Source organism: Mobula hypostoma, chromosome 27 (genome assembly GCF_963921235.1).
Source record: "Mobula hypostoma chromosome 27, sMobHyp1.1, whole genome shotgun sequence".
Lineage (NCBI taxonomy): Eukaryota > Metazoa > Chordata > Chondrichthyes > Myliobatiformes > Myliobatidae > Mobula > Mobula hypostoma.
This window is the reverse complement of record NC_086123.1, coordinates 36,684,317-36,711,769: the sequence shown is the minus strand read 5'-3', so window position 1 is coordinate 36,711,769 and position 27,453 is coordinate 36,684,317. Positions and strand designations below refer to the sequence as shown.

The 27,453-nt window shown below is 46.8% G+C and overlaps 1 protein-coding gene across 1 annotated transcript in view; it reads left to right on the top strand.

Annotated features, from left to right (window-relative positions):
* sgsm1a (small G protein signaling modulator 1a) overlaps positions 1-27,453 on the top strand; it is a 197,654-nt gene that overhangs the window by 65,224 nt on the left and 104,977 nt on the right. The window contains exon 3 of the mRNA XM_063034063.1: positions 13,717-13,792. Within this exon, the coding sequence (XP_062890133.1) occupies positions 13,717-13,792 (76 nt within the window). The remainder of the gene's footprint in view (positions 1-13,716; positions 13,793-27,453) is intronic.

Genomic DNA, 27,453 nt, shown 5'->3' with positions numbered 1-27,453 from the left:
TTTTGAAAAGGGAATAGATAAACAGATCAGACTTGGCCAAAATCTGTTCAGGATGCCAAAAAGTTCAAAATACACCCCTGCAGGCAGCGTTACACCGTGGGAGTGACCATCGTCATATTGACTTTGCTGGGTCATTCATGGACTCCATGTTTCTGTTTGCTGTGGATGCTCATTCAAAGTGGCTGGAAGTTATTAGAATGAAGTCAACCTCCTCACCAAAGACTCCCTCCATCCTGAGGACTATTTTCTGCCAGAAATGTCTTACTAGAACAAATTGTGAGGGACAACAGACCACAATACATGTCAGAAGAATTCCGACTATTCATGAAGAAAAATGGCATCATTTCAAGTCAGCTCCTCACCACCCAGCAATGAATGGGTTCGCTGAAAGGTTTATCCAAACCTTCAAGAAGTCCATTAAAGCAGTGGACATGGAGGACATTTCTCTACAGCACAGGGTGGACAACTTCACTTTTGTATATCAGAACTCTGTTCATGTGACAATAAATCAAACACCTGCAATGCTGTTCATGAACAAGAATCTGAGATCTCGCACAGACCTCCTGAAACCAGACCGCAGAGGGAAGTGCAGGATAAACAGTTCAGCCCATTGCCAAGTGAAGCAGCAAGGAGCTTCGAGATTGGACAGGAAGTCCTAGCGCGTGGTTACCGAGAATACAGGTGGACACCCAGTAGATAGTGTGACAACAGACCAAATTATCAGAAGATTGATGCCGATAAGAGGACAATGGGGGAACATTCAGAAATGTTAATGGGGGACGAGAGAGATTAACGAAAAGGAGACACGGTTCTGAGTATTGTCAAGACCGGTTGCTTTGAACCTGAACTGTTTGAAGTTTGATGGACAGGCGATACCCCAGCAGGGGGATAAAAGGGACAGGTTCGTTAAGGCAAAAGACACACCACGAGGTAACGAGACCCTGGAAAAGCGGTGTACCCCCCACAAGTTGGTGGGAGTTTTGGAGGTCTGGTCGCGGGACCAGCCATAGACGCACAGGGTGGAAAGGTACGGTCGGCGGGAACCCGGTGTGTGTGTCTGGCCTTGCCTGGGTGCCGGGTTCACCGCAGAAGAACGATCGTATCTGGAACGGAGGAGTCACAGTTGGTGACCTCAGAAGACATTACAAAGGGCTCGCCCGAAAGCTAACTGCGAGGAATATCGAAGGTCTGTTTGGAATCCGATTTGCATATTCATTCTCTCTCTCTCCCTCCCCAACGGCACAACAGCGATTACTGTGAACTGAACTAAATTGAACTGAACTCTGTGTCACTTGAGACTGATTATTTTACCCCTAGACTGCGATAGAGCTTGATTGATCCTATTATCCTAGTTCTGTGTACATGTGTGTTTTATCATTGCTAACCTGTTGCATTTATATCCTTATGATTAGAGTACTGTGTTGCTTATTTCTTTAATAAAACTTTCTTAGTTCCAGTAATCCAGACTCCAACTAAGTGGTCCATTTCTGCTGGTTTGGCAACCCAGTTACGGGGTACGTAACAATAGTTACAAGTACTAAACCATTGATGTACACAGTGGACGTTGGAGATCAGGCATGGAGACATCATGTGGACCAGATACTGGATACTCAACCTGAGTAGATTGCATTAAACAAGACAGTCACATTACAGTCACCAGACTTAACTCTCAGTGATGATGTCACTGACAGCAACTTGACACCAGAAACTGAGAACGTTGTGAAAGGGAAATTCAATGTTTTGTACGTAGACAGTTTATGTCGCATCAATCTAAAGGAAGAGGAAGTGTAATGTGTGGATCTACTTCTTTTATGGCTTGTTGTCTATGCCTGCATATTAATCTGCAATGTGAATACACCAGTTACAGCCATCTCCTGTGTCCATGCTGTTATTTAATTGATATGTAGTTGTGCACAGACACAACAAAATGTAGCGCTTGTCTTAACAACCGACACAACCTGAGGATGTACTGGGGGCAGCCTGCAAACGTTGCCACACATACTAGTGCCAACATCGCATGCCCACAACATTCAGCAGAACAGTACAAACACCAGCAACAGAACGACAACAGCAAAACAAACCGCTCCCCTCCGCTCCCACCCACTCACTCACACAGACAGACAGACCTGATATGCCTGCCTGCCTGCCCTACACTACCTCTGAATCTGTAACACTTCATTCTGCATTCTGTTAATGTTTTCCATTGCTTTGCCTTAATGCACTGTTGCACTGAAAAGATCTGTATGGGTGACATGCTGAGCAAAGCTTTTCACTGTACCTCAGTACAGGTTACATTAATAAACCAATTTGCCAATTGAACACAGGCTCCCACTGTGGGTCTTGCTTTGGAACTGCTGGACCTGAAGGTGATATTGTCCAGAAGTCAAGAATCAGGTGCAAATCTTATGGTCACAGACATCTTATCAGATGCTCTTCACAGTACAAGTCAGTTATGGTCAGGTTGCAGCAGCAAGTCATGTAAAGTGAACAGAACTGAAGACTGGACTTATACCTCTAACTAGTGATATGAACAGTCTATGGGACAACAGGGACAGTCTTGATTTATTCTGCCATGACACGGTCTTTCAGACAAAGAAATTGCAGGATAGAACCAGATACACTACGAATGACTGAAATTTCACTGAATATTTTACAAACATAAAAGCAAGCGCAAGAAAAATAGTAAATGAGACCCTCATCCAGCAGAATCCACCTGATGGTGTTGCTCAGGTGTCTAGACTGTAATAGTGGGATATCCGGTGTCTTCCTGTCACTGGTGTCCAGCAGCTGTGACCTCCATTGTCATGTCACACACACACACACACACACACACACATCACCACCCTTTGGTGCCAAACTGAGAGGCGTGGAAATCGACACAGGAAGGTTCACTGTGCCTGCTGTAGATTTTGGGGTTTCCCAAATTGATTATCCCTTTAATCCAGAGGTGTAGAGTCTTGTGATGAAAGCCAAGTTGTGCGTCTTGCTTCAGTTTCCAGCATCTGCAGATTTTCTCTTGGTTTGAGGCTTCTTTCATCCAACTGTCCTGATACCCCCTCAGATCCCCTGGATCTTAATTCCCCAGATCTTCCTGTTGTAATTAAGATGTCTCTCGTTAGGTACAAGAGGTAGAAGAAAAGACTTGTTGGCGAAGTTAGAGGAAGGAATGAAATGAATCACTGGAAAACGTTAGAACATTAGAAATAGGAGCAGGAGTCGGCCATCTGGCCCGTCGAGCCTGCTCTGCCATTCAATAAGATCATGGCTGACCTGCCTTTTCCCCATAACCCTTAATTCTCCTAACATGTACAGCCCCCCGGTAAGCCTCAACTCGCTTCTGTCTAGGAGGAACAGCCTTTGGCCCCGCCAAACTGGGTAATTAAGTTTGTGTGGATGCTGTGTGATGTACTCCACCCCACCAATAACAGACAATACACCGGATGCAATTAAATGATTACAATTTATAGATATTACTGGAACTATATAATTAATAGAGATAAAATATAAAAGGAAAGTAAAAGGCGCCAGACTTATCAAAGTTCAACCTCTTCGTGCACAAACAATTGGAGCTCTAGTAACAGTCCTCTTCTAAACATTCGATCCCCTCTGACCACCTCGACCCGCCGCCTGGGACTAACCACGGTGGTTGACCAGACGCTCCACACGAGTCTGTCTTCGTCTCCTCTCCTCGTCGAAGACCCTGGACCTCGGACTTTGGCTGGGGGTCTGCCCCGTCGGCCAGCTCACAGCATCACGTCCACTCTGTCTGTCCCCATCTCGCCTTCTGCTCAAAAACCCGGGCATCACAATAACTTACAGATACACAAGAAAGAATAACATCTATCCCAATTGGTTAGCAGCTGAATACACTCTCTCTATAATCCAAACAAGCTGCTAGCGAGAGAACTTTCTCAGCAGTTAACATAACAAAGAAGCCATTTTAATCAGCCTATGCAGTAACATAGAAGAATAAACCCCTTACACATGCAAAATCTAACCAACCTAGTCTTAAATATATTTACTGAGGTAGCCTCCACTGCTTCACTGGGAAGAGAATTCCACAGATTCACCACTGTCTGGGAAAAGCAGTTCCTCCTCATCTCTGTCCTAAATCTACTCCCCCAAATTTTGAGGCTGTGCCCCCTAGTTCTAGTCTCAATTACCAGTGGAAACAAGTTTCCTGCCTCTATCTTATCTATCCCTTTGATAATTTTATGTTTCTATAAGATCTCCTCTCATTCTTCTGAATTCCAGCAAGTACAGTCCCAGGCGACTCCACCTGTCCTCATAATCTAATCCCTTCATTTTTGGAATCAACCTGGTGAACCTCCTCTGCACCGCCTCCAAGGCCAATATATCCTTCTTCAAGTAAAGAGACCAGAACTGCACTCAGTAATCCAGATGTGGACTCACCAGTATCCTGTACAGTTGCAGCATAACCTCCCTGCTCTTAAATTCAATCCCACTAGCAATGAAGGCCAACATTCTATTTGCCGTCTTGATAGCCTGCTGCACCAACAAACCAACCTTTTGTGATTCATGCACAAGCACTCCCAAGTCCCTCTACACAGCAGCATGCTGCAATTTTTTACTATTTAAGTAATAATCTGATCTTCCATTTTTCCTTCCAAAGTGGATGACCTCATATTTACCAACATTGTACTTCATCTGCCAGACCCTTGCCCACTCACTTAACCTATCTATATCTCTCTGTAGCCTCTCAGTAACTTCTTCACAATTTGATTTTTCACTCAATTTAGTATCATCAGCAAACTTAGATACACTACACTCGGCCCCCTCTTCCAGATCATTAATGTATACTGTGAACAGTTGTGGGCCCAGCACCGACCCCTGCGGCACCCCACTCACCACTGATTGCCAACCAGAGTAACACCCATGTATCCTGACTCTCTGCTTTCTATTAGTTAACCAGTCCTCTGTCCATTGGTTTATTAATGTAACCTGTACTGAAGTACATCACTCCTAGCTCTATGCATCCTTATCTTACGGGTAAGTTTTTTTTGTACACCTTATCGAACACCTTCTGGAAATCCAAGTAAATAACGTCCATCTGTTCCCCTCTATCCACTGTGCTCATTATATCCCCAAAGAACTCCAGTAAGATTGTCAGTAAGGACCTGCCTTTGCTGAATCCATGCTGCGTCTGCCTAATGGATCCACTTAACATAAGAAATAGGAGCAGGAGTAGGCCATCCGGCCCATCGAGCCTGCCCCGCCATTCAATAAGATCATGGCTGATCTGTCCGTAAACTCAGCTCCATCTACCTGCCTTTTCCCCATAACCCTTAATTCTCCTACTATGTAAAAATCTATCTAACTATATCTTAATTATATTTAGTGAAGAAGCCTCAACTGCTTCCCTGGGCAGAGAATTCCACAGATTCACCACTCTCTGGAAAAAACAGTTTCTCCTCATCTCCGTCCTGAATCTTCTCCCGAATCTTGAGACAATGTCCCCTAGTTCTAGTCTCACCGACCAATGGAAACAACTTTCCTACTTCTATCTTATCTATCCCTTTCAAAATTTTTTAAGTTTCTATAAGATCCCCTCTCATTCTTCTGAACTCCAGAGAGTATAGTCCCAGGCAACTCAATCTCGCCTCATAGGTTAACCCCTTCATCTCTGGAATCAACCTGGTGAACCTCCTTTGCACTGCCTCTAAAAGCAGTATATCATTCCTCAAGTATGGAGACCAGAACTGCACACAGTACTCCAGGTGCGGCCTCACCAGTACCCTGTATAATTGCAGCATGACCTCCCTGCTCTTGAATTCAATCTCACTAGCAATGAAGGTCAACTTTCTTTTTACCTTCTTAATAACCTGTTGCACCTGCAAGTCAACTTTTTGCAATTCATGCACAAGCACTCCCAAGTCCCTCTGCACAACAGCACGCTGCAATCTTTCACCATTTAAATAATAACCTGCTCTTCTATTATTCCTTCCAAAGTGGATGATCTCGCACTTACCAATGTTGTATTCCATCTGCCAGACCTTGGCCCAATTACTTAACCTATCTATATCCCTCTGTAGACTCTCCACATCCTCTGTACAATTTGCTTTTCCACTCAGTTTAGTGTCATCACCAAATTTTGCTATGCTATACTCAGTCCCCTCTTCCAAATCATCAAAGTAAATGGTAAACAACTGCGGGCCCAGCACCGACCCCTGCGGCACCCCACTCACCACTGACTGCCAACCGGAGAAACACCCACTTATACCAACTCTCTGCCTTCTATTGATTAACCAATCCACTATCCATGCCAATACGCTTCCATACACTCCCAATACACTTCCATGCATCCATATCTTATTTATAAGTCTCTTATGCAGCACCTTATCGAATGCCTTCTGGAAATCCAAGCATACGACATCCACCTGTTCCCCTCTATCCACTGCACTCATTATCTTCTCAAAGAACTCCAGTAAGTTTGTCAAACAGGACCTGCCCTTTCTGAATCCGTGCGGCGTCTGTCTAATAGAACCACTCCTTTCTAAATGTCTCGCTATTTCTTCCTTAATGACAGCTTCAAGCATATTCCCAACTACAGATGTTAAACTAACTGGCCTATAGCTACCTGCCGTTTGCCTACATCATTTTTTGAACAGTTGCGTGACATTCAGTGTCTTCCAGTCCGCCGGGACGTACCCAGAGTCCTGAGAATTTTGGTAAATTATCACCAAAGCCTCTACTATAACCTCTACCATTTCTTTCAGTACCCTGAGATGCATTTCATCAGGACCAGGAGACTTGTCTATCTATAGGACCACAGGTTTGCTCAGTACTACCTCTTTAGTGAAAGCTACTGTATCGAGGTCCTCACTTCTCATCACATGCATAAATCTCTCTTTGGCATGTTAGATGTGTCCTCCACCGTGAAGACCAACACAAAATAGTTATCCAGTGCCTTGGGTATTTCCTCATTATCCAATATCAGTTCCCCCTTCTCTTCTTCCAAGGGACCTACATTCACTTTAGCCCCCCTTTTCTGCTTTATATAGTTATAAAAGAAACTTTTGCGATCTGTTTTATATTTTGTGCTATCTTATTTTCATAATTTAGCTTCCCTTTCTTTATTGCTCGCTTTGTTGGTACTTGCTGCTTTTTAAAGTCTTCCCAATCTTCCAGTTTCTCACTACTCTTGGCAACTTTGTATACACGAGCTTTGAGTTTGATACCTTCTTTTATTTCCTTAGTTATCCAAGGCTGGCTTTCCCCAACCTTACTGTCCTTGCTTTTTACTAGAATATTCTTTTGTTGAGCACTGTGAAAAATCTCTTTGACAGTCTTCCTAATCTGTCCCATCATCTAGCCTGTGTTCCCAGTTTACACTAGCCAAATCCTCCCTAATCCCATTGTAATCTCCATTATTTGGGCTGTTACGTACCCCGTAACTGGGTTGCCAAACCAGCAGAAATGGATCACTCAGTTGGAGTCTGGAGTACTAGAACTAAGAAAGTTTTATTAAAGAAACAAGCAACACAGTAATCGAAAGGATAATAAATGCAACAATTCAACAATGATAACCACACATGTGCACAGAATTAAGATAACAGCATCAATCAAGCTCTATCGTTGTCTAGGGGTAAATGACCAATTTCAAAATGACTCAAAGTTCAGTCCAGTTTGTAGTTCAGTTCGCAGTAATCGTTGTCATGGCGATGGACAAGGTGGGGAAGAGAGACATAGAATAGGAACAACTCATCATTCAGCACAGCTTCACTCACAGACCAGCGAGATGGCTCACAAACAGCATTTGGGCGGGTCCTTGGTGATGTCACCTGAGGTCACCGACTGTGACCCCTCCTCCAGATGCGGTCGATCCTCTGCAGTGAACCCGGCACCCAGGCAAGGGCGGACACACACCGGGTTCCCGCTGATCGTACCTTTCCACCCTGGGCGTTGTTCGGTACTTCTCACCACTCGTGAGAGGCGCACCGCTTCCAGGGTCTCGTTACCTCGGGTGGCATGTGTGTCTGTCTTAGCGAACCTGTCCCTTTTTATCCCCCTGCTGGGGTATCGCCTGTCCATCACTTCAAACAGTTCAGGGTTTAAAGGGGGGAGCCGCTCCAGACAGCTCTCCCTCCCACATCCCTTCATTACACATCTCCAGACGCTGCTCCATTGTTCCTTATCTCTCCTTCCCCTGAGGGCAGGTGGCAGACCAACTGCTGATGCCACTGATGCTAGCCCAGGCCAGCAAACATCTTAATTTTATGTGTATTCTCGTAACAGGGCATAAAGCACTGGTTTTAGGTTGAACTATTGCATCCTCCATTTGTATGAGAAATTCAATCATACTGTGATCACTCTTTCCAAGTGGATCCCTAACTACAAGATCACAAATTTTACCTGTCTCATTGCACAGGGCCAGATCTAAGACAGCACGTTCCCTTGTAGGTTCAGTAAAATGCTGTTCAAGAAAGCCATCACTGATGTATTCTATGAAGTCCTCCTCAAGAATGCCTCGACCCACTTGATTCACCCAATCTACGTGCAAGTTAAAGTCCCCCATGATAACTGCTGTTCCATTCTTACATGCCTCAGATATTTCTCGGTTTATTGCCTGTGCCACTGTAATGTTATTATTCAGTGGCCAATAGCCAACTCCCACCAGTGATTTATTTCCCCTTCCTATTCCTTCTCTCTACCCAGATGGACTCAACATTCTGCTCCTTAGATCTTATATCGTCTCTCACTATCGCCCTGATCACATCCTTAATTAAGAGTGCTACCCCACCTCCCTTACCTCCTGCCTGTCCTTCCATATTACCTGATATCCTTGGATATTTAACTCCTAATCCTCTCCACCCTGCCACCATGTCTCTGTAATGGCCACTAGGTCATACCTCTGTACTGATTTGAGCCACTAGTTCACTGACCTTGTTTCACATACTACAGGCATTCAAATAAGGTGCCTTTACACTCATTGTGCTTTTAAAATCTTGTAATCTTTTACTCTTTTGCACGACTTTTCTTCACTCCTTTCTTACTTTTCCCTTTTTTATCTTTTGTTTTTTCTTTATCTTCATCTACACTTTTCTTTTTTCACTTTATCCATAGTCCTCCAATCTGTTGAACCCACCCCCCACTGCTATTTAGTTTAAAGCCCTATCCACAGCTCTAGTTACGCAATTCGCAAGGATCCAGGTCCCATCACAGTTCAGGTGGAGCCCGTCCCATTCGTAGAGCTCCCTCCTTCCTCAATACTGTACCGGTGCCAATTTCCCATGAATTCAAACCCACTTCTCCCACACCAATCCTTGAGCCATGCATTTAACTCTCTAATCTTCTTGACCCTCTGCCATTTTGCACGTGGCTCAGATAGTAATCCATCTTTTTGGTTCCACTTTGGAAACCTTGGATTCGGCAGATCCTAAGATAATAAGTTCTATTTAATGTAATAATTGCAGAAATTGGAATTCTAAACACGGGTGATTATTCCAGTCTAACAGCAAGGAATCATTTACTTGTGATGATAACCTCATAACAAGTAGCTCATGTGTAGACAATGAGTGAAGTTTGATAATAAATCTGTTCTTAGCATCAATAGGCTTAGGGGCTTCTTAGCATCAATAGGCTTAGGGGCTGAATGACTTCTTCCTGCTTATTTTCTTGTGTAGAGTGTGTCTATATAAAGCACGTTGTTTTGGTGAATATTGTTCATTGTCATAGTGTTCTGCAGTGCATAAAGCAGGTTCCTTAGCCCAGCCTGTCTGTGACTATCAGGATTTGCCTAGCTGAGGTGGTCTCATTTGCCTGCACTTGACCCAAATCTCTCTAAACCTATCCTATCCATGTATCTCTCCAGGTGACTTTCAGACACACTCATTACACCTGCCTCTACCATTTTGGCAGCTTGCTCCACACACCCACCATACTCTGTGTGGAATAAACCTGTACCTCCTGGGTTTAGACGCCCCTCCCCTGGGAAAAAGGCTGTGACCATCCACCTCAAGACGATACGGGGCTGTTTGGAGATCAGGTGGTCATGAGAAATTCTCTCCGCAAGCGGCGGAGACTTTCAGCTGGCGCTATGAAGACACTGACATTGTTCACGCACAGTTGTAAAGATAATATTGGCTTTATTTGTCATATGTACATTGAAACATCAGAGGATGCATCACTTGGACCTGTATGTCTCTGGTGGAATATGGGAGGAAACGGGAGCACCTGGAAGAAACCCACATGGTCATGGGGAGAACATGTTCCTTCCAGACAGCAGCAGGACTTGAACCCTGCTTGCTGGTGTTGTGTAGTGTTAAACTACCCTTTGTGCTACCATTACTATTACTGGTTGATATCTGAGTTAGGATGAGCGAGCTAGACTTCTCCAGATGGCCTCCTTTATCTGCAAGCAGCCGGAAACGGGTGCAGCGTCCTGAAATAATGAATGCAATCGGAGATGTTTCATTGAGTTTGGATGTTTATCGCTATGCAATTTTGTGCTCGTTTGTTGGCTGATTGTAAAGAGTTTGATGAAAAATGCTTCAGACGTTGGCAGTATTCCAAGATCAGTTTGCTGTGTTTCAGTCCCGTGTACAATATCCAGAAGGATAGCACATTTGAAACCTATTGAATGTTGAAAGGCCTCGATAGAGTGGATGTGGAGAGCCTGTTTCCTATGGTGGGGAGAGTTGGAGAGTCTAGGAACAGAGGGCACAGCTTCAGAATAGAGGGGCATCCATTTAGAACGGAGATGAGGAGGGATTTCTTTAACTAGAGGGTGGCGAGGCCAAGTCATTGGATATATTTAAGGCAGAGGTTGATAAGTTCTTGATTAGTCAGGATGTGAAACGTTATTTGGAGAAGGCAGGAGATTGGGGCTGAGAGGGAATTGGATCAGCCATGAGGAACTCAGCAGGTTAGGCATGGAGAGGAATAAACAGTTGACATTTCAGGCTAAGACTCTTCATCAGGACAGGAAAGGAAGGGGGAGAAGCCAGAATTAGAAGGTGTGGGGAAGGGGGGGAGTACGAGCTGGCAGGTGACAGGTGAGACCAGGTGAGGGGGAAGGTGGGTGGGTGGGGAAGAGAGGGGATGAGATGAGACACTGGGAGGTGACAGGTGAGACCAGGTAAGGGGGAAGGTGGGTGGGTGGGGGGAGGAGGGATGAAGTGAGACACTGGGAGGTGACAGGTGAGACCAGGTGGGGGGGAAGGTGGGTGGCTGGGGGAGAGGGGGGATGAAGTGAGACACTGGGAGGTGACAGGTGAGACCAGGTGAGGGGGAAGGTGGGTGGGTGGGGGGGAGGGGGGATGAAGTGAGACACTGGGAGGTGACAGGTGAGACCAGGTGAGGGGGAAGGTGGGTGGGTGGGGGGGAGGGGGGATGAAGTGAGACACTGGGAGGTGACAGGTGAGGGGGAAGGTGGGTGGGTGGGGGAGGGGGGAATGAAGTGAGACACTGGGAGGTGACAGGTGAGACCAGGTGAGGGGGAAGGTGGGTGGGAGGGGGGGAAGAAGTGAGAGGCTGGGAGGTGATAGGTGGAATCTGACAGGAGAGGAGTGTGGAGAATGGGAGAGAGGGAAAGCGGAGGGGCACCAGAGTGGATGTAAAAGGAGAGAGGGGGAGGGGAGAAATTCTCAGAAGTTGTAGAAATCGATGTTCATGCCATTAGGTTGGAGACTACCCAGATGAAATATGAGGTGTTGCTCCTCCAACCGGTGAGTGTCCTCATTGTGGCAATAGAGGCGACCATGGACCAGGAAGATGACACTGAACAGAAAGCAGTGTAAATATGGCATTCTTAACATAGTAGAACTGAACAAACTGTCTTCCAGCTGTGTTAATTTGCACTAGGTTACAGAAGGTGATATTGAGACTACTGTTGGCAGCTCGGTCAAAGAGATGACTGAGGTATTATGACCTCACAGCTCACTGAAGAACAGTTGTTTTTGAAGCAAAGTTGCCAACAGCTTCATAAGTCCATTGAATGGCAATTCATCCGTAAAATACAGTCACAGAGCACAGAAACAGACCCCTTGGCCCATCGGGTCCTTGTCGAACTATTACGTGTCACAAAAATAAACCAGCTGGACAATACAAACATCTATGTCAGGATGCTGTTCGTTGACTATAGCTCAACATTTAACACCATCATTCCCACATTCCTGATTCAGAACTTACAGAACCTGGGCCTCTGTACCTCCCTCTGAAATTGGATTCTCGACTTCCTAACGGGAAGACACAGTCTGTGCGGATTGGTGATAACATATCCTCCTCATTGACGATCAACACTGGTGCACCTCGGGGTGTGTGCTTAGCCCACTACTCTACTCTCTGTATACCCGTGACTGTGTGACTAGGCTTAGCACAAATACCATCTACAAATTTGCTGATGATACAACCATTGTTGGTAAAGTGGTGATGAGAGGGTGTACAGGAGTGAGATATGCCAACTAGTGGAGTGGTGTCACAGCAACAATCTTCCACTCAAATGAGATGAAAGAGTTGATAGTGGACTTAGGGAAGGGTAAGATGAAGGAACACATACCAATCGTCATAAAGGGATCACAAATGGAGAGAATGAGTAGTTTCAAGTTCCTGGGTGTCAAGATCTCTGAGGACCTAACCTAGTCCCAACATATTGATGCAGCTATAAAGAAGGCAAGACAGTGACTATACTTCATCAGGAGTTTGAAAAGATTTGGTATGACAACAAAAACACTCAAAAACTTCTATAGCTGTACCGTGGTGAGCATTCTGACAGGTTGCATCACTGTCTGGTATGGGGGGCTGTGCTACTGCACAGGGCCGAAAGAAGCTGCAGAGAGTCATAAATTTAGTCGGTTCCATCTTGGGTACCAGCCTACAAAGTACCCAGGACATCTTCAAGGAGCGGTGTCTCAGAAAGGCAGTGTCCATTATTAAGGACCCCCAGCACCCAGGACATGCCCTTTTCTCACTGTAACCATCAGGTAGGAGGTACAGAAGCCTGAAGACACACACTCAGCAATTTAGGAACAGCTTCTTCCCCTCCACCATCCGATTCCTAAATGGACATTGAACCCTTGGACACTACCTCACTTTTTAAATATATATTATTTCTGTTTTTGCACGTTTTTTAATCTATTGTGTTGGTGCGTGGCCAAGTGGTTAAGGCATTGGTCTAGTGATCTGAAGGTCACTAGTTCGAGCCTCAGCTGAGGCAGCGTGTTGTGTCCTTGAGCAAGGCACTTAACCACACTTTGCTCTGCGCTGACACTGGTAGCAAGCTGTATCGGTCCTAGTGCCCTTCCCTTGGACAACATCGGTGGCGTGGAGAGGGGAGACTTGCAGTATGGGCAACTGCCGTTCTTCCATACAACCTTGCCCAGGCCTGTGCCCTGGAAACCTTCCAAGGCGCAAATCCATAGTCTCACGAGACTAATGGATGCCTATAATTTTAATCTCTTCAATTTACATATACTGTAATTGATTTACTTGATTATTTGTTATTATTATTTTATTTATTATTTTTTTCCCCTTCTAGATTATGTATTGCATTGAACTGCTGCTGCTGCTAAGTTAACAAATTTCACGTCACATGCTGGTGATAATAAACCTGATTCTGAAAATTGGCGAATCCTCGCCCTTCTTTCTCCTGACCCTGCCTCCTCTCCCCGAGCTCCAGCCCAGTCGTGAGTTACAATCCCTGTGGAATCTATGGTTGACACAGTGGGGATTAACGCCATTTCCTTGTTGCTTGTGCAGGTGAAGCAGATCATGGAGGAAGCGGTCACCAGGAAGTTTGTACATGAGGACAGCAGCCACATTATCTCCTTCTGTGGTGAGTCTCGGTACCCTGCCCGTTTGTGAGGGGCTCAGAGCGAGGGGAACTCTGTCGGCTGGAAAGGTGCAGAGGAAGGTACAAGAGAACGTTACTGGGACTGAAGGACTTCAGCTATAAGGAGAGGCTGGATAGTGGGACTCCTTTCTCTGGGACAAAGGAAGCTGAGGTTCATAAAATCATGGAAGTTATAGATAAGGTGGATGGTCGTTTTTTTTCGGGGTAGGAGAGTCTAGACTTGAGAGTGAGGAATGATTTAAAAAGGACCTGAGGAGATGCTTTTCCACACAGAGAGTGGTGGGTGCACAGAGTGAGCTGCCAGATGAAGTGGTAGATGTGGGTTCAGTTACAATGTGTAAAAGATACTGAGGCAGGTACATGGCTAGGAAAGGTTCAGAGCACAGGTTCCCTACGTTTTTTATGCCATGGATCAATACTGTTAAGGAAGGGGTCCATGGATCCCAGGTTGGGAACCCCTGGATTAGAGGGATATATTGGCCAAACTTTCTCCCACGGACATTTGGATACATGCGTGGATAGAGAGGGATAGAGGCCAGGGATTTCCTGCTAGACATCAGGATAGGTACGAAAGCATGAAAGCACATAGTGTACTATCGGTACGTTCTTGGGTAGCTGCATGTTTGCCCTTCCTTTCAAGGTGACTTGTCATTTTCCAGCAACAAATCTTCCTTGTCAGCTTTGTTCAGTATTCATTACTCAGAGTACAAGAGTGGAGACTTGTGGCTGCAGTTTGTACATAGAGCTGTGGTGAGTCTGCATATATACAGGTCTGGTCACCCTACTTAATGAGGAGTGTGTGTGGTAGAGAGACTGAAGCAGAGGTTCACCAGACTGATTCTTGACATGGTGGGCATGTCAAGATTAAACAGTCCAGCTTGTTCTGTGAAAACCAAATACTGGCAAACTGACAAAAAAATATGGAAAATGTCGGAAACACTCAGCAGGTCAGGCAGTATCTGTGGAAAGAAACAGCTGACTTTCCATGAGAACTGGGGCAGCAGGATAGCATGTCAGTTTTAGGTAGCGGAGAAGGTAGAGATGGGTGGATGAAAGTAAATATCTCTGATAAGGCAAGACGAAATGTCTTACTGTGGTAGTGAAGTTGCAGCGAAGATCAAGTTGTCTGCACAGCTAGTGGTTGATTGTAAAATATGGCAGGTCAGTGTGTACAAAACCCAAGGGAAAAGTGAGTCAAAATGAATGCAGGAGGTCACAGCCAGAGAGGTCAAGGTGAGAGTACAATGGGGAGTTAAAGTAGCAGGGTTGTGGATGTAGAAGCTTTAGAGAGAGTGCAGAGCAGATTTACCAAGATGCTGCAGAAGAGATTTTCCAGTTTGCTGCAGAGATTTTCTAGGATGCTGTCTGGATTAGAGAGCATGCCTTATGAGCTTGGACGTTTCTTTTTAGATTGAAGGAGGATGAGAGGAGACTTGAAAGAGGCATATAAGATGACAAGAAGCATAGAGAGGATGGCCAGTGCCTTTATCCCAGGCTGGCATTGGCACGAGAGGACATACTTTTAAGATGATCGGAGGGCTTGTCAGAGTTTGATATTTTTTACACAGAGGCTGGTGGGAGTGTGGAAAATGCACTCAGGGTCACTCCTGCAGGCTGAATGATCATCCAGTTTGTGTTTGGCTTCTCCAGTGCTGAGGAGGTCTTGTCGTGAGCATTCAGTGTATGCCGATCACAAGACTAGGAGAAGTGAATTGCTGCCTCACCTGCAACACACATCAAAGTTGCTGGTGAATGCAGCAGGCCAGGCAGCATCTCTAGAAGGAGGTCTAGGAAGACCCTTCCTCAGGTCACGGCCTGAAACGTCAACTGTACCTCTTCCTAGAGATGCTGCCTGGCCTGCTGCGTTCACCAGCAACGTTGATGTGTGTTGCTTGAATTTCCAGCTTCTGCAGAATTCCTGTTGTTTGCTGCCTCACCTGCCCAGGCTGTTGCCTTGACTTGGAGGCCTGAGTTACGAGAAGAGTTAGTGTGGACTGGGATTGTATTCTCTGGAAACATGGGAGATTGAGGACAGCCAACATCAGATTTTTTGCACGAATGTGGTCCATATTTGGAATTGATGGTGTCACATTAACAAGATTTAATAACTGTTTAGATAAGTACACGGATAGGAGAGGATTAGAGAGCAATGGGCCAAACGTGGGTGGATAGGCTGGGCGTTGGGCCGAAGGGCCTGTTTCCCTGGAGTGACTCAGTGAGTCTGAAGCCACAGTGGATTACTGATGGTGTGTGACTCTGTGAGACAGGAGCCACAGTAGATTGATTACTGATGGTGTGTGACTCTGTGAGTCTGAAGCCACAGTGGATTGATTACTGATGGTGTGTGACTCTGTGAGACAGAAACCACAGTGGATTACTGATGGTGTGTGACTCTGTGAGTCTGAAACCACAGTGGATTACTGACGGTGTGTGACTCTGTGAGTCTGAAGCCACAGTGGATGACTAATGGTGTGTGACCCTGTGAGTCTGAAGCCACAGTTGATTACTGACGGTGTGTGACTCTGTGAGTCTGAAGCCACAGTGGATTACTGATGGTGTGTGACCCTGTGAGTCTGAAGCCACAGTGGATTACTGATGGTGTGTGACCCTGTGAGTCTGAAGCCACAGTGGATTACTGACGGTGTGTGACTCTGTGAGTCTGAAGCCACAGTGGATTACTGATGGTGTGTGACCCTGTGAGTCTGAAGCCACAGTGGATTACTGATGGTGTGTGACCCTGTGAGTCTGAAGCCACAGTGGATTACTGATGGTGTGTGACTCTGTGAGTCTGAAACCACAGTGGATTACTGATGGTGTGTGACCCTGTGAGTCTGAAGCCACAGTGGATTACTGATGGTGTGTGACCCTGTGAGTCTGAAACCACAGTGGATTACTGATGGTGTGTGACTCTGTGAGTCTGAAGCCACAGTGGATTACTGATGGTGTGTGACTCTGTGAGTCTGAAACCACAGTGGATTACTGATGGTGTGTGACCCTGTGAGTCTGAAGCCACAGTGGATTACTGATGGTGTGTGACCCTGTGAGTCTGAAATCACAGTGGATTACTGATGGTGTGTGACCCTGTGAGTCTGAAATCACAGTGGATTACTGATGGTGTGTGACCCTGTGAGTCTGAAGCCACAGTGGATTACTGATGGTGTGTGACTCTGTGAGTCTGAAGCCACAGTGGATTACTGATGGTGTGTGACCCTGTGAGTCTGAAATCACAGTGGATTACTGATGGTGTGTGACTTGTGAGTCTAAAAGCACAGTGGATTACTGATGGTGTGTGACCCTGTGAGTCTGAAACCACAGTGGATTACTGATGGTGTGTGACTCTGTGAGTCTGAAGCCACAGTGGATTACTGATGGTGTGTGACTCTGTGAGTCTGAAGCCACAGTGGATTACTGATGGTGTGTGACTCTGTGAGTCTGAAACCACAGTGGATTACTGATGGTGTGTGACCCTGTGAGTCTGAAGCCACAGTGGATTACTGATGGTGTGTGACTCTGTGAGTCTGAAACCACAGTGGATTACTGATGGTGTGTGACTCTGTGAGTCTGAAGCCACAGTGGATTACTGATGGTGTGTGACCCTGTGAGTCTGAAGCCACAGTGGATTACTGATGGTGTGTGACTCTGTGAGTCTGAAGCCACAGTGGATTACTGATGGTGTGTGACCCTGTGAGTCTGAAGCCACAGTGGATTACTGATGGTGTGTGACTCTGTGAGTCTGAAGCCACAGTGGATTACTGATGGTGTGTGACCCTGTGAGTCTGAAACCACAGTGGATTACTGATGGTGTGTGACTCTGTGAGTCTGAAGCCACAGTGGATTACTGATGGTGTGTGACTCTGAGTCTGAAGCCACAGTGGATTACTGATGGTGTGTGACTCTGTGAGTCTGAAGCCACAGTGGATTACTGATGGTGTGTGACTCTGTGAGTCTGAAGCCACAGTGGATTACTGATGGTGTGTGACTCTGAGTCTGAAGCCACAGTGGATTACTGATGGTGTGTGACTTGTGAGTCTAAAAGCACAGTGGATTACTGATGGTGTGTGACCCTGTGAGTCTGAAACCACAGTGGATTACTGATGGTGTGTGACTCTGTGAGTCTGAAGCCACAGTGGATTACTGATGGTGTGTGACTCTGAGTCTGAAGCCACAGTGGATTACTGATGGTGTGTGACTCTGTGAGTCTGAAGCCACAGTGGATTACTGATGGTGTGTGACTCTGAGTCTGAAACCACAGTGGATTACTGATGGTGTGTGACCCTGTGAGTCTGAAGCCACAGTGGATTACTGATGGTGTGTGATCCTGTGAGTCTGAAGCCACAGTGGATTACTGATGGTGTGTGATTCTGTGAGTCTGAAGCCACAGTGGATTACTGATGGTGTGTGACCCTGTGAGTCTGAAGCCACAGTGGATTACTGATGGTGTGTGACTCTGTGAGTCTGAAGCCACAGTGGATTACTGATGGTGTGTGACCCTGTGAGTCTGAAGCCACAGTGGATTACTGATGGTGTGTGACCCTGTGAGTCTGAAGCCACAGTGGATTACTGATGGTGTGTGACCCTGTGAGTCTGAAATCACAGTGGATTACTGATGGTGTGTGACTCTGTGAGTCTGAAGCCACAGTGGATTACTGATGGTGTGTGACTCTGTGAGTCTGAAACCACAGTGGATTACTGATGGTGTGTGACTCTGTGAGTCTGAAGCCACAGTGGATTACTGATGGTGTGTGACCCTGTGTGTCTATAGCCACAGTGGATTACTGATGGTGTGTGACTCTGTGAGTCTGAAACCACAGTGGATTACTGATGGTGTGTGACCCTGTGAGTCTGAAGCCATAGTGGATTACTGATGGTGTGTGACTCTGTAAATCTGAAACCACAGTGGATTACTGATGGTGTGTGACTCTGTGAGTCTGAAACCACAGTGGATTACTGATGGTGTGTGACTCTGTGAGTCTGAAGCCACAGTGGATTACTGATGGTGTGTGACTCTGTAAATCTGAAACCACAGTGGATTACTGATGGTGTGTGACTCTGTGAGTCTGAAGCCACAGTGGATTACTGATGGTGTGTGACTCTGTGAGTCTGAAACCACAGTGGATTACTGATGGTGTGTGACTCTGTGAATCTGAAGCCACAGTGGATGCCCCAAAAGCAGTAAAGGAAACTGGAAGAACTGCACAAAGATTACTGCTTTCCTTGGTGAAGGAGGGATTAGGGTGGGAAGGACGAGGTCAAAGATCAGGCAGAGAATCTCCTGCAGTGTACGTGAAGGTGTCTATAGAAGGACACTCACAACACACTGGAGGAATTCGGCAGGTCGGGCAGCATCCGTGGAAACGAGTCGTCGTTTCGGGCCGGAACCCTTCGTCAGGACTGTAGAGGGAAGAGGCAGAGGCCCTATAAAGAAGGTGGGGGGAGGGTGGGAAGGAGAAGGCTGGTAGGTGCCAGATGAAGAACCAGTAAGGGGAAAGATAAAAGGGGGGGGGAGGGGAAGCAGGGAGGGGATAGGCAGGAAAGGTGAAGAAGGAATAGGGGAAAGCACAATGGGTAGTAGAAGGAGGCAGAACCATGAGGGAGGTGATAGGCAGCTGGGGGAGGGGGCAGAGTGAAACTGGGATGGGGGAAGGGAGGGGGAGGGAATTACCGGAAGTTGGAGAATGCAATGTTCATACCAAGGGGCTGGAGACTACCTAGACGGTATATGAGGTGTTGCTCCTCCAACCTGAGTTTAGCCTCATCATGGCAGTAGAGGAGGCCATGTATGGACATATCCGAATGGGAATGTGAAGCAGAGTTGAAGTGGGTGGCAACTGGGAGATCCTGTCTGTTTTGGCGGACGGAGCGGAGATGCTGGACGAAGCGGTCGCCCAATATGCGTTGGGTTTCACTGATGTGGAGGAGGCCACACCGGGAGCATCGGATGCAATAGGTGACCCCAACAGACTCACAAGTGAAGTCCTGACGAAGGGTCTCGGCCTGAAACGTTGACTGCGCCTCTTCCTATAGATGCTGCCTGGCCTGCTGCGTTCACCAGCAACTTTGATGTATGTCACAAGTGAAGTGTTGCCTCAATCGGAACTGGGAATAGGGAATGGATTGGACATCCATAGGGAAAATGAGGCAGTCGGGACTGGGGAACTGGAAGTTATTAAATCCTTATACACCTCCATTCCCCATCAAGAAGGCCTCAAAGCTCTCTGCTACTTTCTGGACAATAGACCTCACCAGTTCCCCACCACGACTACCCTCCTCTGGTTGGCGGAACTAGTACTTACACTTGATAACTTCTATTTGGCTCTTCCCATTTTCTTCAGACTAAGGGTGTAGCTATGGGCAATCGCATGGGCCCCAGCTATGCCTGCCTCTTCGTTGGTTATGTGGAACAGTCTGTGCTCCAAACCTATTCTGGTACTGCTCCCCAACTTTTCCTTCGATACATTGACGACTACATTGGTGCTGCTTCCTGCACCCATGCTGAGCTCATCAATTTCATCGACTTTACTTAAAACTTCCACCCAGCCCTCAAATTCACTTGGTCCATCCCCCTTCTCAATCTCTCGGTCTCCACAGACTGTCCATTGACGTCTTCTACAAGCCCACTGACTCTCATCACTACCTCAACTATACCTCTTCCCACCCTGCTACATGCAAAAATGCCATTCCCTATTCCCAGTTCCTTTGTCTCTGCCGCATTTGCTCCCAGGATGAGGCTTTCCGTTCCAGGACATCTCAGATGTCCTCTTTCTTTAAGGATCATGGTTTTCCTTCTGCCGTCATCAATGATGCCCTCACCCGCATCTCCTCCATTTCCCGCACTTCGGCCCTCACCCCATCTTCCCGCCACCACAACAGGGACAGAGTTCCCCTTGTCCTCACCTACCACCCCCACCAGCCTCCGGATCCAGCACATTATCCTCTGCAACTTCTGCCACCTTCAACAGGACCCCACCACGAAGCACATCTTTCCCTCTCCACCCCTCTCTGCTTTCCGCAGGGGTCATTCCCTCCGCAATTCCCTGATCCACGCGTCCTTCCCCACGGATCTCCCACCCGGCACTTATCCCTGTAAGCGTAAGTGCTACACCTGTCCCTACACCTCCTCTCTTGCCACCATTAAGGGCCCCAAACAGTCCTTCCAACACTTCACTTGTGAGTCTGTTGGGGTCATCTATTGCATCTGGTGCTCCCGGTGCGGCCTCCTCTACATCAGTGAAACCCGACGCAGATTGGGAGACTGCTTCGTCAAGCACCTCCGCTCCGTCTGCCACAACAGACAGGATCTCCCGGTTGCCACCCACTCCAACTCTGCTTCCCATTCCCATTCAGATATGTCCATACATGGCCTCCTCTACTGCCATGATAAGGCTAAACTCAGGTTGGAGGAGCAACACCTCATATACCATCTAGGTAGCCTCCAGCTCCTTGGTATGAACACAGAATTCTCCAACTTCCGGTAATTCCCTCCCCTTCCTTCCCCCATCCCAGTTTCACTCTGCCCCCTCCCCCAGCTGCCTATCACCTCCCTCATGGTTCCGCCTCCTTCTACTACCCATTGTGCTTTCCCCTGTTCCTTCTTTACCTTTCCTGCCTATCACCGCCCTGCTTCCCCTCCCCCTCCCCTTTATCTTTCCCCTTACTGGTTTTTCATCTGGCACCTACCAGCCTTCTCCTTCCCACCCTCCCCCACCTTCTTTATAGGGCCTCTGTCCCCTCCCTTTTCAGTCCTGACGAAGGGTTCCAGCCCGAAACGTCGACTCATCGTTTCCACAGATGCTGCCTGACCTGCTGAGTTCATCCAGCATGTTGTGAGTGTTGCTTTGACCCCAGCATCTGCAGAGTATTTTGTGTCTATAGAAGGACAGTGGGTATTGGTGCATTATTCAGTAATGCGTCGATGATATGTACACCTCTGGGGCATTTTTAGAAAGTGCTTCTTTTTACTCTGAGAATGGAAGTCCTCACCAGACACAAGAGATTCTGCAGATGCTGGAAATCCAGTGCAACAAATATAAAATGCTGGAGGAACTCAGCAGGTCAGGCAGCGTCTGTGGAGAGGAATAGACAGTCGACATGTTGAGTTTCCCCAGCTTTTTGGATTTGTTACACCAGATATCTGGAGATGCCTGGTTTCTGTGGTAATCTAGAGTAAGCAGATTGGCTGTCGTTCTCTACTCGTGGATTGAGGTAGAGTGGCTATTAGGAGAGGAGAGACTGATGCTCAGATGATGAAACTCTGCCATGGACGGTCTCAAGCCCGGCTGAGGGAGGAAGAGGGTTGGGTATGGGGCTCGCAACCCCATCCCGTTAAAAACCCTGAGCTATGGAAACGCCAACAGCTCCAAAGACCTCATCCCTCAGAGAGGAGGGGTCTTTGCCTAGAAGGTGTATGAGGTCACGTGGTGAAACCAGAAACCAGAGAGCTGATCAACCTTTTGCCCAGGACAGAGAACTCTGGTGGCCAATGCCTCAGTGGAGGTGATAGGCTAAGTAGAAGCAGACGGATGATGTATCCTGCTGAGAGGTATCACTGTGAGGTAGCTCCATTAGGAAGGGCTGCAACCCAGCTTGAGGTGGGAGAAATGAGAAACCATCGAAAAGGATGAAGAGTCCCAAGAGCTGCCATTAACACCAGCCTGCCAATGTAGGCCACAGTACGGAGTGAGTTTTAATTGGATTCAGCCCCATTCACCAGACTGCTTATCACAGTGACTGGGAGGCCCCATTTGTTGTAGAATTAATTTGATTGTGGAGATTGGAGAGACCAATAATGTGGATTCTTCATTGATTGCATATCTGCACATTAATCTGTCTCTCAGCTCTGTTTATCAGTAACATTGTTGGCCTGGTTGGAGACAGGAATTGTGTACTGTTGGATTCTTGAAAGAAGTTCTGTTTTTCACAGGCACAGGACAGCTGCAGTGGCTGCCTGTACAGCTATTCTCAGGCTGATGGTCCTTTAAGACTCTGCAGAGAAGGTCAATTACCAAATCAAACTAGCTTACGTATTTGTAACTCAGCAGTCTAAATGGTGAAAATTAGCTGATTTAAACTGGTTTGATTGATATTCCAGTTGAAGCTTCCCTGTAGAAGAGAACTTATGTTAGCAATCTCCACACAGAGCACGGAGAGAGAGAAAAGGACTTAAAGTTACTGATGAAGAATTACTGAATGAAAGTCCTGATAGAGGGTCTCAACCTGAAACGTTAGCTCTTTATTCCCTCCATAGGTGCTGCCTGACCTGCTGAGTTCCTCCATTTGCTCTGGATTTCCGACATTTGCAGAATCTCTTGTGCTTATAATTACTATTTTCCTTTCTCTCTCTCTCTCTCCCTTCTCTCCTCTCTGGGGTATATTTCTACAGCAATGGTATTGCCCACAAAAGAGCTCCTAGTGTGAAAACCATGGTATTCTATCAGGAAGGGACAGCTACAGCTGATCCCAACCTCTCCTGTACAGTGGATTTCTTCCCTTCTTCCCTTCCCTCCAAGTCCTGCTCCCTTATATGCTGGTCAGTCCTATTGCATTTACCACTGACCAAGATCTTAGCCCCCCCCCCTCCATTTTGGGGCTTCTCATTTTTAATCACACTGACATTGACAGCTGGATCCCTAATCTTTCCCACTTTCCCACAATGACTGCTTCCAGTTGTAATAATGTACAGATTGTGGGACTTGCCCATTCCTGACTGTGTTTGAAAGGGTTCCTTGCACTGCCACCTTGACCTGCTGCGGCTTGTGGGCAGTCAATTCTTCCCGGTGTTTTTACCTGCTTCAGGACCAGATGTTATCATGAGGCCAAATGCTGATCATGGGACATTGAACCTCGGCCTCTAGGCTCGCAGAAACCTCTGACCCTGGGACTCTCTGACTGGGGGGATCACGAGTCTTCATCCTCAGGGGCCGCAAACCAGTCTTTGAGCACAGGGATCACTGGTCTTCATGGTGTGCTGGGTTGTGCATTTCTGAAGGTCTCTCTCTCTCCCAGTTGTTCGTGCCTGGACTGGTGGAACCTGCACAGAGTGGTAAACACTGTCCAGTCCATCCTAGGCTCGTAAATTCTCTCCATCCAGTCCATGTTCATAATGCATTGCATCAGGAAGGCTAACGGATCGTCAAGGTCGCCTGCCACCCTGGCCATTCCTTTGCTTTCTTCTACCATCTGGGAGAAAATACAGGAGTTTGAAAGCCTGGATATCCGGACTCAAGAACAACTTCTTCCCCAGTGCTCTCAGTCCTCTGAACCAGTCAGCTCCTTGACATTTCCATCCCAGTGACATTCTCAAACTCAAAACTCTCCCTGTCTCAGTTATTCCATTATTGTCACTGTAGCCTTTTGTTTGGCACCACCTCAGAGTGCAGCACAAGCTTTGCATCAGGCTGCTGTTCTGTGATCGTCACTGTACTCTTACCAGGCACAGTGCTTCCTCTGCGAGCTTCACACGAACAAGGGATTTCTTTGCATCTTGGCGTATGTGACAAGAAACTCATCTAAATCTGAATCTTATTGGCAGCTGAAGGAGGAACCTGGCAACTCTCGAAGGCGATGGAGCTCCAAAGAATAAACACGAGATTCTGCAGGTGCTGGAAATCCAAAGGTACACCCACAAAATGCAGGAGGAACTCAGCAGGCCAGGCGAGCATCTGTGGAAATGAATAACCATTTCGGGCTGACACTGTTGAAGCGTTTCAGACCTGCTGAGTTCCTCCAGCATTTTATGTGTGTAACTGTTGGATCCTGATGGTTTTGTGATCCAAATGTTCTTCCGAAGTCAAGAATGAGGAATAAAACATGGCCGTTTTATTGAGTGTTAGAAGAACAAAGCACGAGGAGCCGAGAGAACAAAGAAAGGAGAAATGAAAAAGCTGCTGTGGTTTTCTGGTGCTCAAACTAGAGATAACAGCAGCCCAATTGGTGCATGCGAGCTCGATTTCAGTGTTTTAGAGAAGTTTGGATAGGGTAATGGATGGTAAGGCTATGGAGGGGACTGGGCAGTTTAAATGGTCCAGCACAGACTAAATGGGTCAAAGGACCTGTTTCTGTACTGTACTTTTCTATGACTCTATAGCATTCCAGTGATAAACTATAAAATAGCCAGGTTCAAGTGGTGTGACATCTGCTACTGAAAACCAAGAAGCTTCTAGCAAATTACAGGAGCAATTGCACTGTAATTGCTGGAAAATTGACTGTACAATCACATGTCTACGCAGTAGGTGATTATATAAAAATACAAGTAAACATAGGAAAGTTATACCAGAAAGAAAAATAACAATTCTATACACTAATCCCAAACATCCACTATGAGCCTCTGCCTTTCCCTTCATGCTAAATGGAGATCTCTCTCCCCTTAGTCTGAGGCAATGCCCCAGCGCTTAAGATAACTTGCTTGGCCTCCTTTTCTGGAGGATGTGAGGACTGTGTTGTGGTGCAGCTGGTAGATCTGCCCTCCTCACAGCACTGGGGACACAGGTTATGGTGCTCACTGTGTGGAGTTTGCACGTTCTCCCTGTGACCACACACGTTCCTGGTTTCCTCCCACATTCTGGAGATGTGCAGGCCAGCTTGGTAGGTTAACTGGTCAATGTAAATTTCTCCCAGCGTGTAGGTGAACCTGGGGTTGATGGAAGTGTTGTGAGAACATGCAGAGACTGGTCAGTGTGTGCCTGCAGGGTGCTGGTAGAGGCTTTTAAGAGTTGGAGACTCTTAGGTGCATTTGAGAAACTCTTATAGATGATACGAAAATGCAAGGTTCTGTCAGACGAAAAGGTTAGAATTGACTTAGAGTAAGTTAAAAGGTCAGCTCAACTTCATGAACCAAATTGTGGTGTTCTATGTTCCAATAAATCAAACGGGGTTAGTGTCAAACATCAGAGGTGCAGAGAGACTTAGGAATCTCCGAAGGTTAATTTACAAGCTGAGTCTGTGGTAAAGAAGGCAAATGCAATGTTGACATTAGTTTCAAGGGGAGTAGAATATTAAAACAAGAAGATAATGCTGAGCCTTTATAAGACACTAATCAGGCTGTACTTAAGAGTATTGTCAACAATTTGGGGCCCATTTCTCAGAAAGGATGTGTTGGCATTGGAGAGAGTCCAGAGGAGGTTCACGAGGATGATTCCGAGAATGAAGGAGTTAACATTTCAGGACCGTTTTGCAGCTTTGGGCCTGTACTCACTGGAATTTAGAAGGATGCGGGGGGATCTCATTGAAACCTACCAAATTTTGAAAGGTCTGGATAAGGTGGATGTAGAGAAGATGTTTTCTCTGTTGGGGGTATCCAGAGCTAGAGGGTACAGCCTCGAAATTGAGGGGTGGCCCTTTAGCTCAGAGATATGGAGAAATTACTTTAGCCAGAGAGTGGTGAATCTGTGGAATGCTCTGCCACAGACTGAGGTGGAGGCCAAGTCCGTGCATATATTTAAGGCAGAAGTTGATTGTTTCCTGATCGGTCGGGGCATCAAAGGTATGGTGAGAAGGCAGGTAAATAGAGTTGAGCGGGATCTGGGATCAGCCATGATGGAATGGCGGAGCAGACTCGATGGGCTGAATGGCCTAATTCTGCCCCTATGTCTTATGGTTTTATATGGGATTGGTGTAAATGGGTGATCAGCCCTGATTCGATGGGCCAAAGGGCCTGTTTCAGTACTGTATCTCTCTATGATTCTGTGACTTCCAGGCTGCTGATGAGGCCAGAGTGGGTCCCACTGATGGGGGAGCAGATGCGAGTGGGATTTTGCGAGGTAGTGCGCCCCCTTTGCCTGGGCATTGTGTTTTCCCGCACTCCTGATGGAGAGACAAAGGTACTCAGTCCCTTCCTTCGAGTTCCTTCTCCCTTCAAAGCTCCCATGAGGTCATGGGGATGTTACTTTTTTGAGTTGAGTGGTTCTCTCTGTTTTCCCAGTCGTCTGGAGTTTGGAAGAGAGCTCCTGTTTAGAGTTTGACGTCAGGAAGGCAAGCAAAGTGACTCGGAGTAGAACATAGAACTGTACAGTAAGGGCCCTTTGGCCCACAATGTTGTGCTGACCCTACTTCATGATCAGTCTGGAGCCTGCATACCACAGTAGTGTAGCAGTTGGCCACAGCGCCGGTGACCACAACCCAGGTTCTATTCCTGCCGCTGTCTGTAAGGAGTTTGTTCTTTCTCCCCATGAATGCATAGGTTTTCTTCAGGTGCTCTGCTCTCCTTCCACATTGCAAGGACATGCCGGTCAGTGTTAGTAAGTTATGGGCATGCTATGGTGCCACTGGAAACATGGTGACACTTGCAGGCTAACCCCAGCAAGTCCTCATGACAAATAAAGTTAATCTCCGTTCTTTCTTTCTAAATCCTACCCCCCGCCCCACTACACAGCTCAAACCCTCCATATTCCTTTCATCCATAAGCCTATTTAATAGTCTCTTAAATGTCTCTAATGTTTCTGTCTCCACCATCACCCTGGACGTGTGCTCCACGCACTCACCACTCTCTGCTTAATAAAAAACTTCTCTCTGATACCTCCTCTAAACTTTTCTCCACTCAACATAAAAGGATGTCTTCTGATATTAGCCATTACCGCCTCGGGGAAACGGATGCAGGCTGTCCACTCTGTCTATGCCTCTTGTAATGCTCTATGTGTCTATCAAGTTGC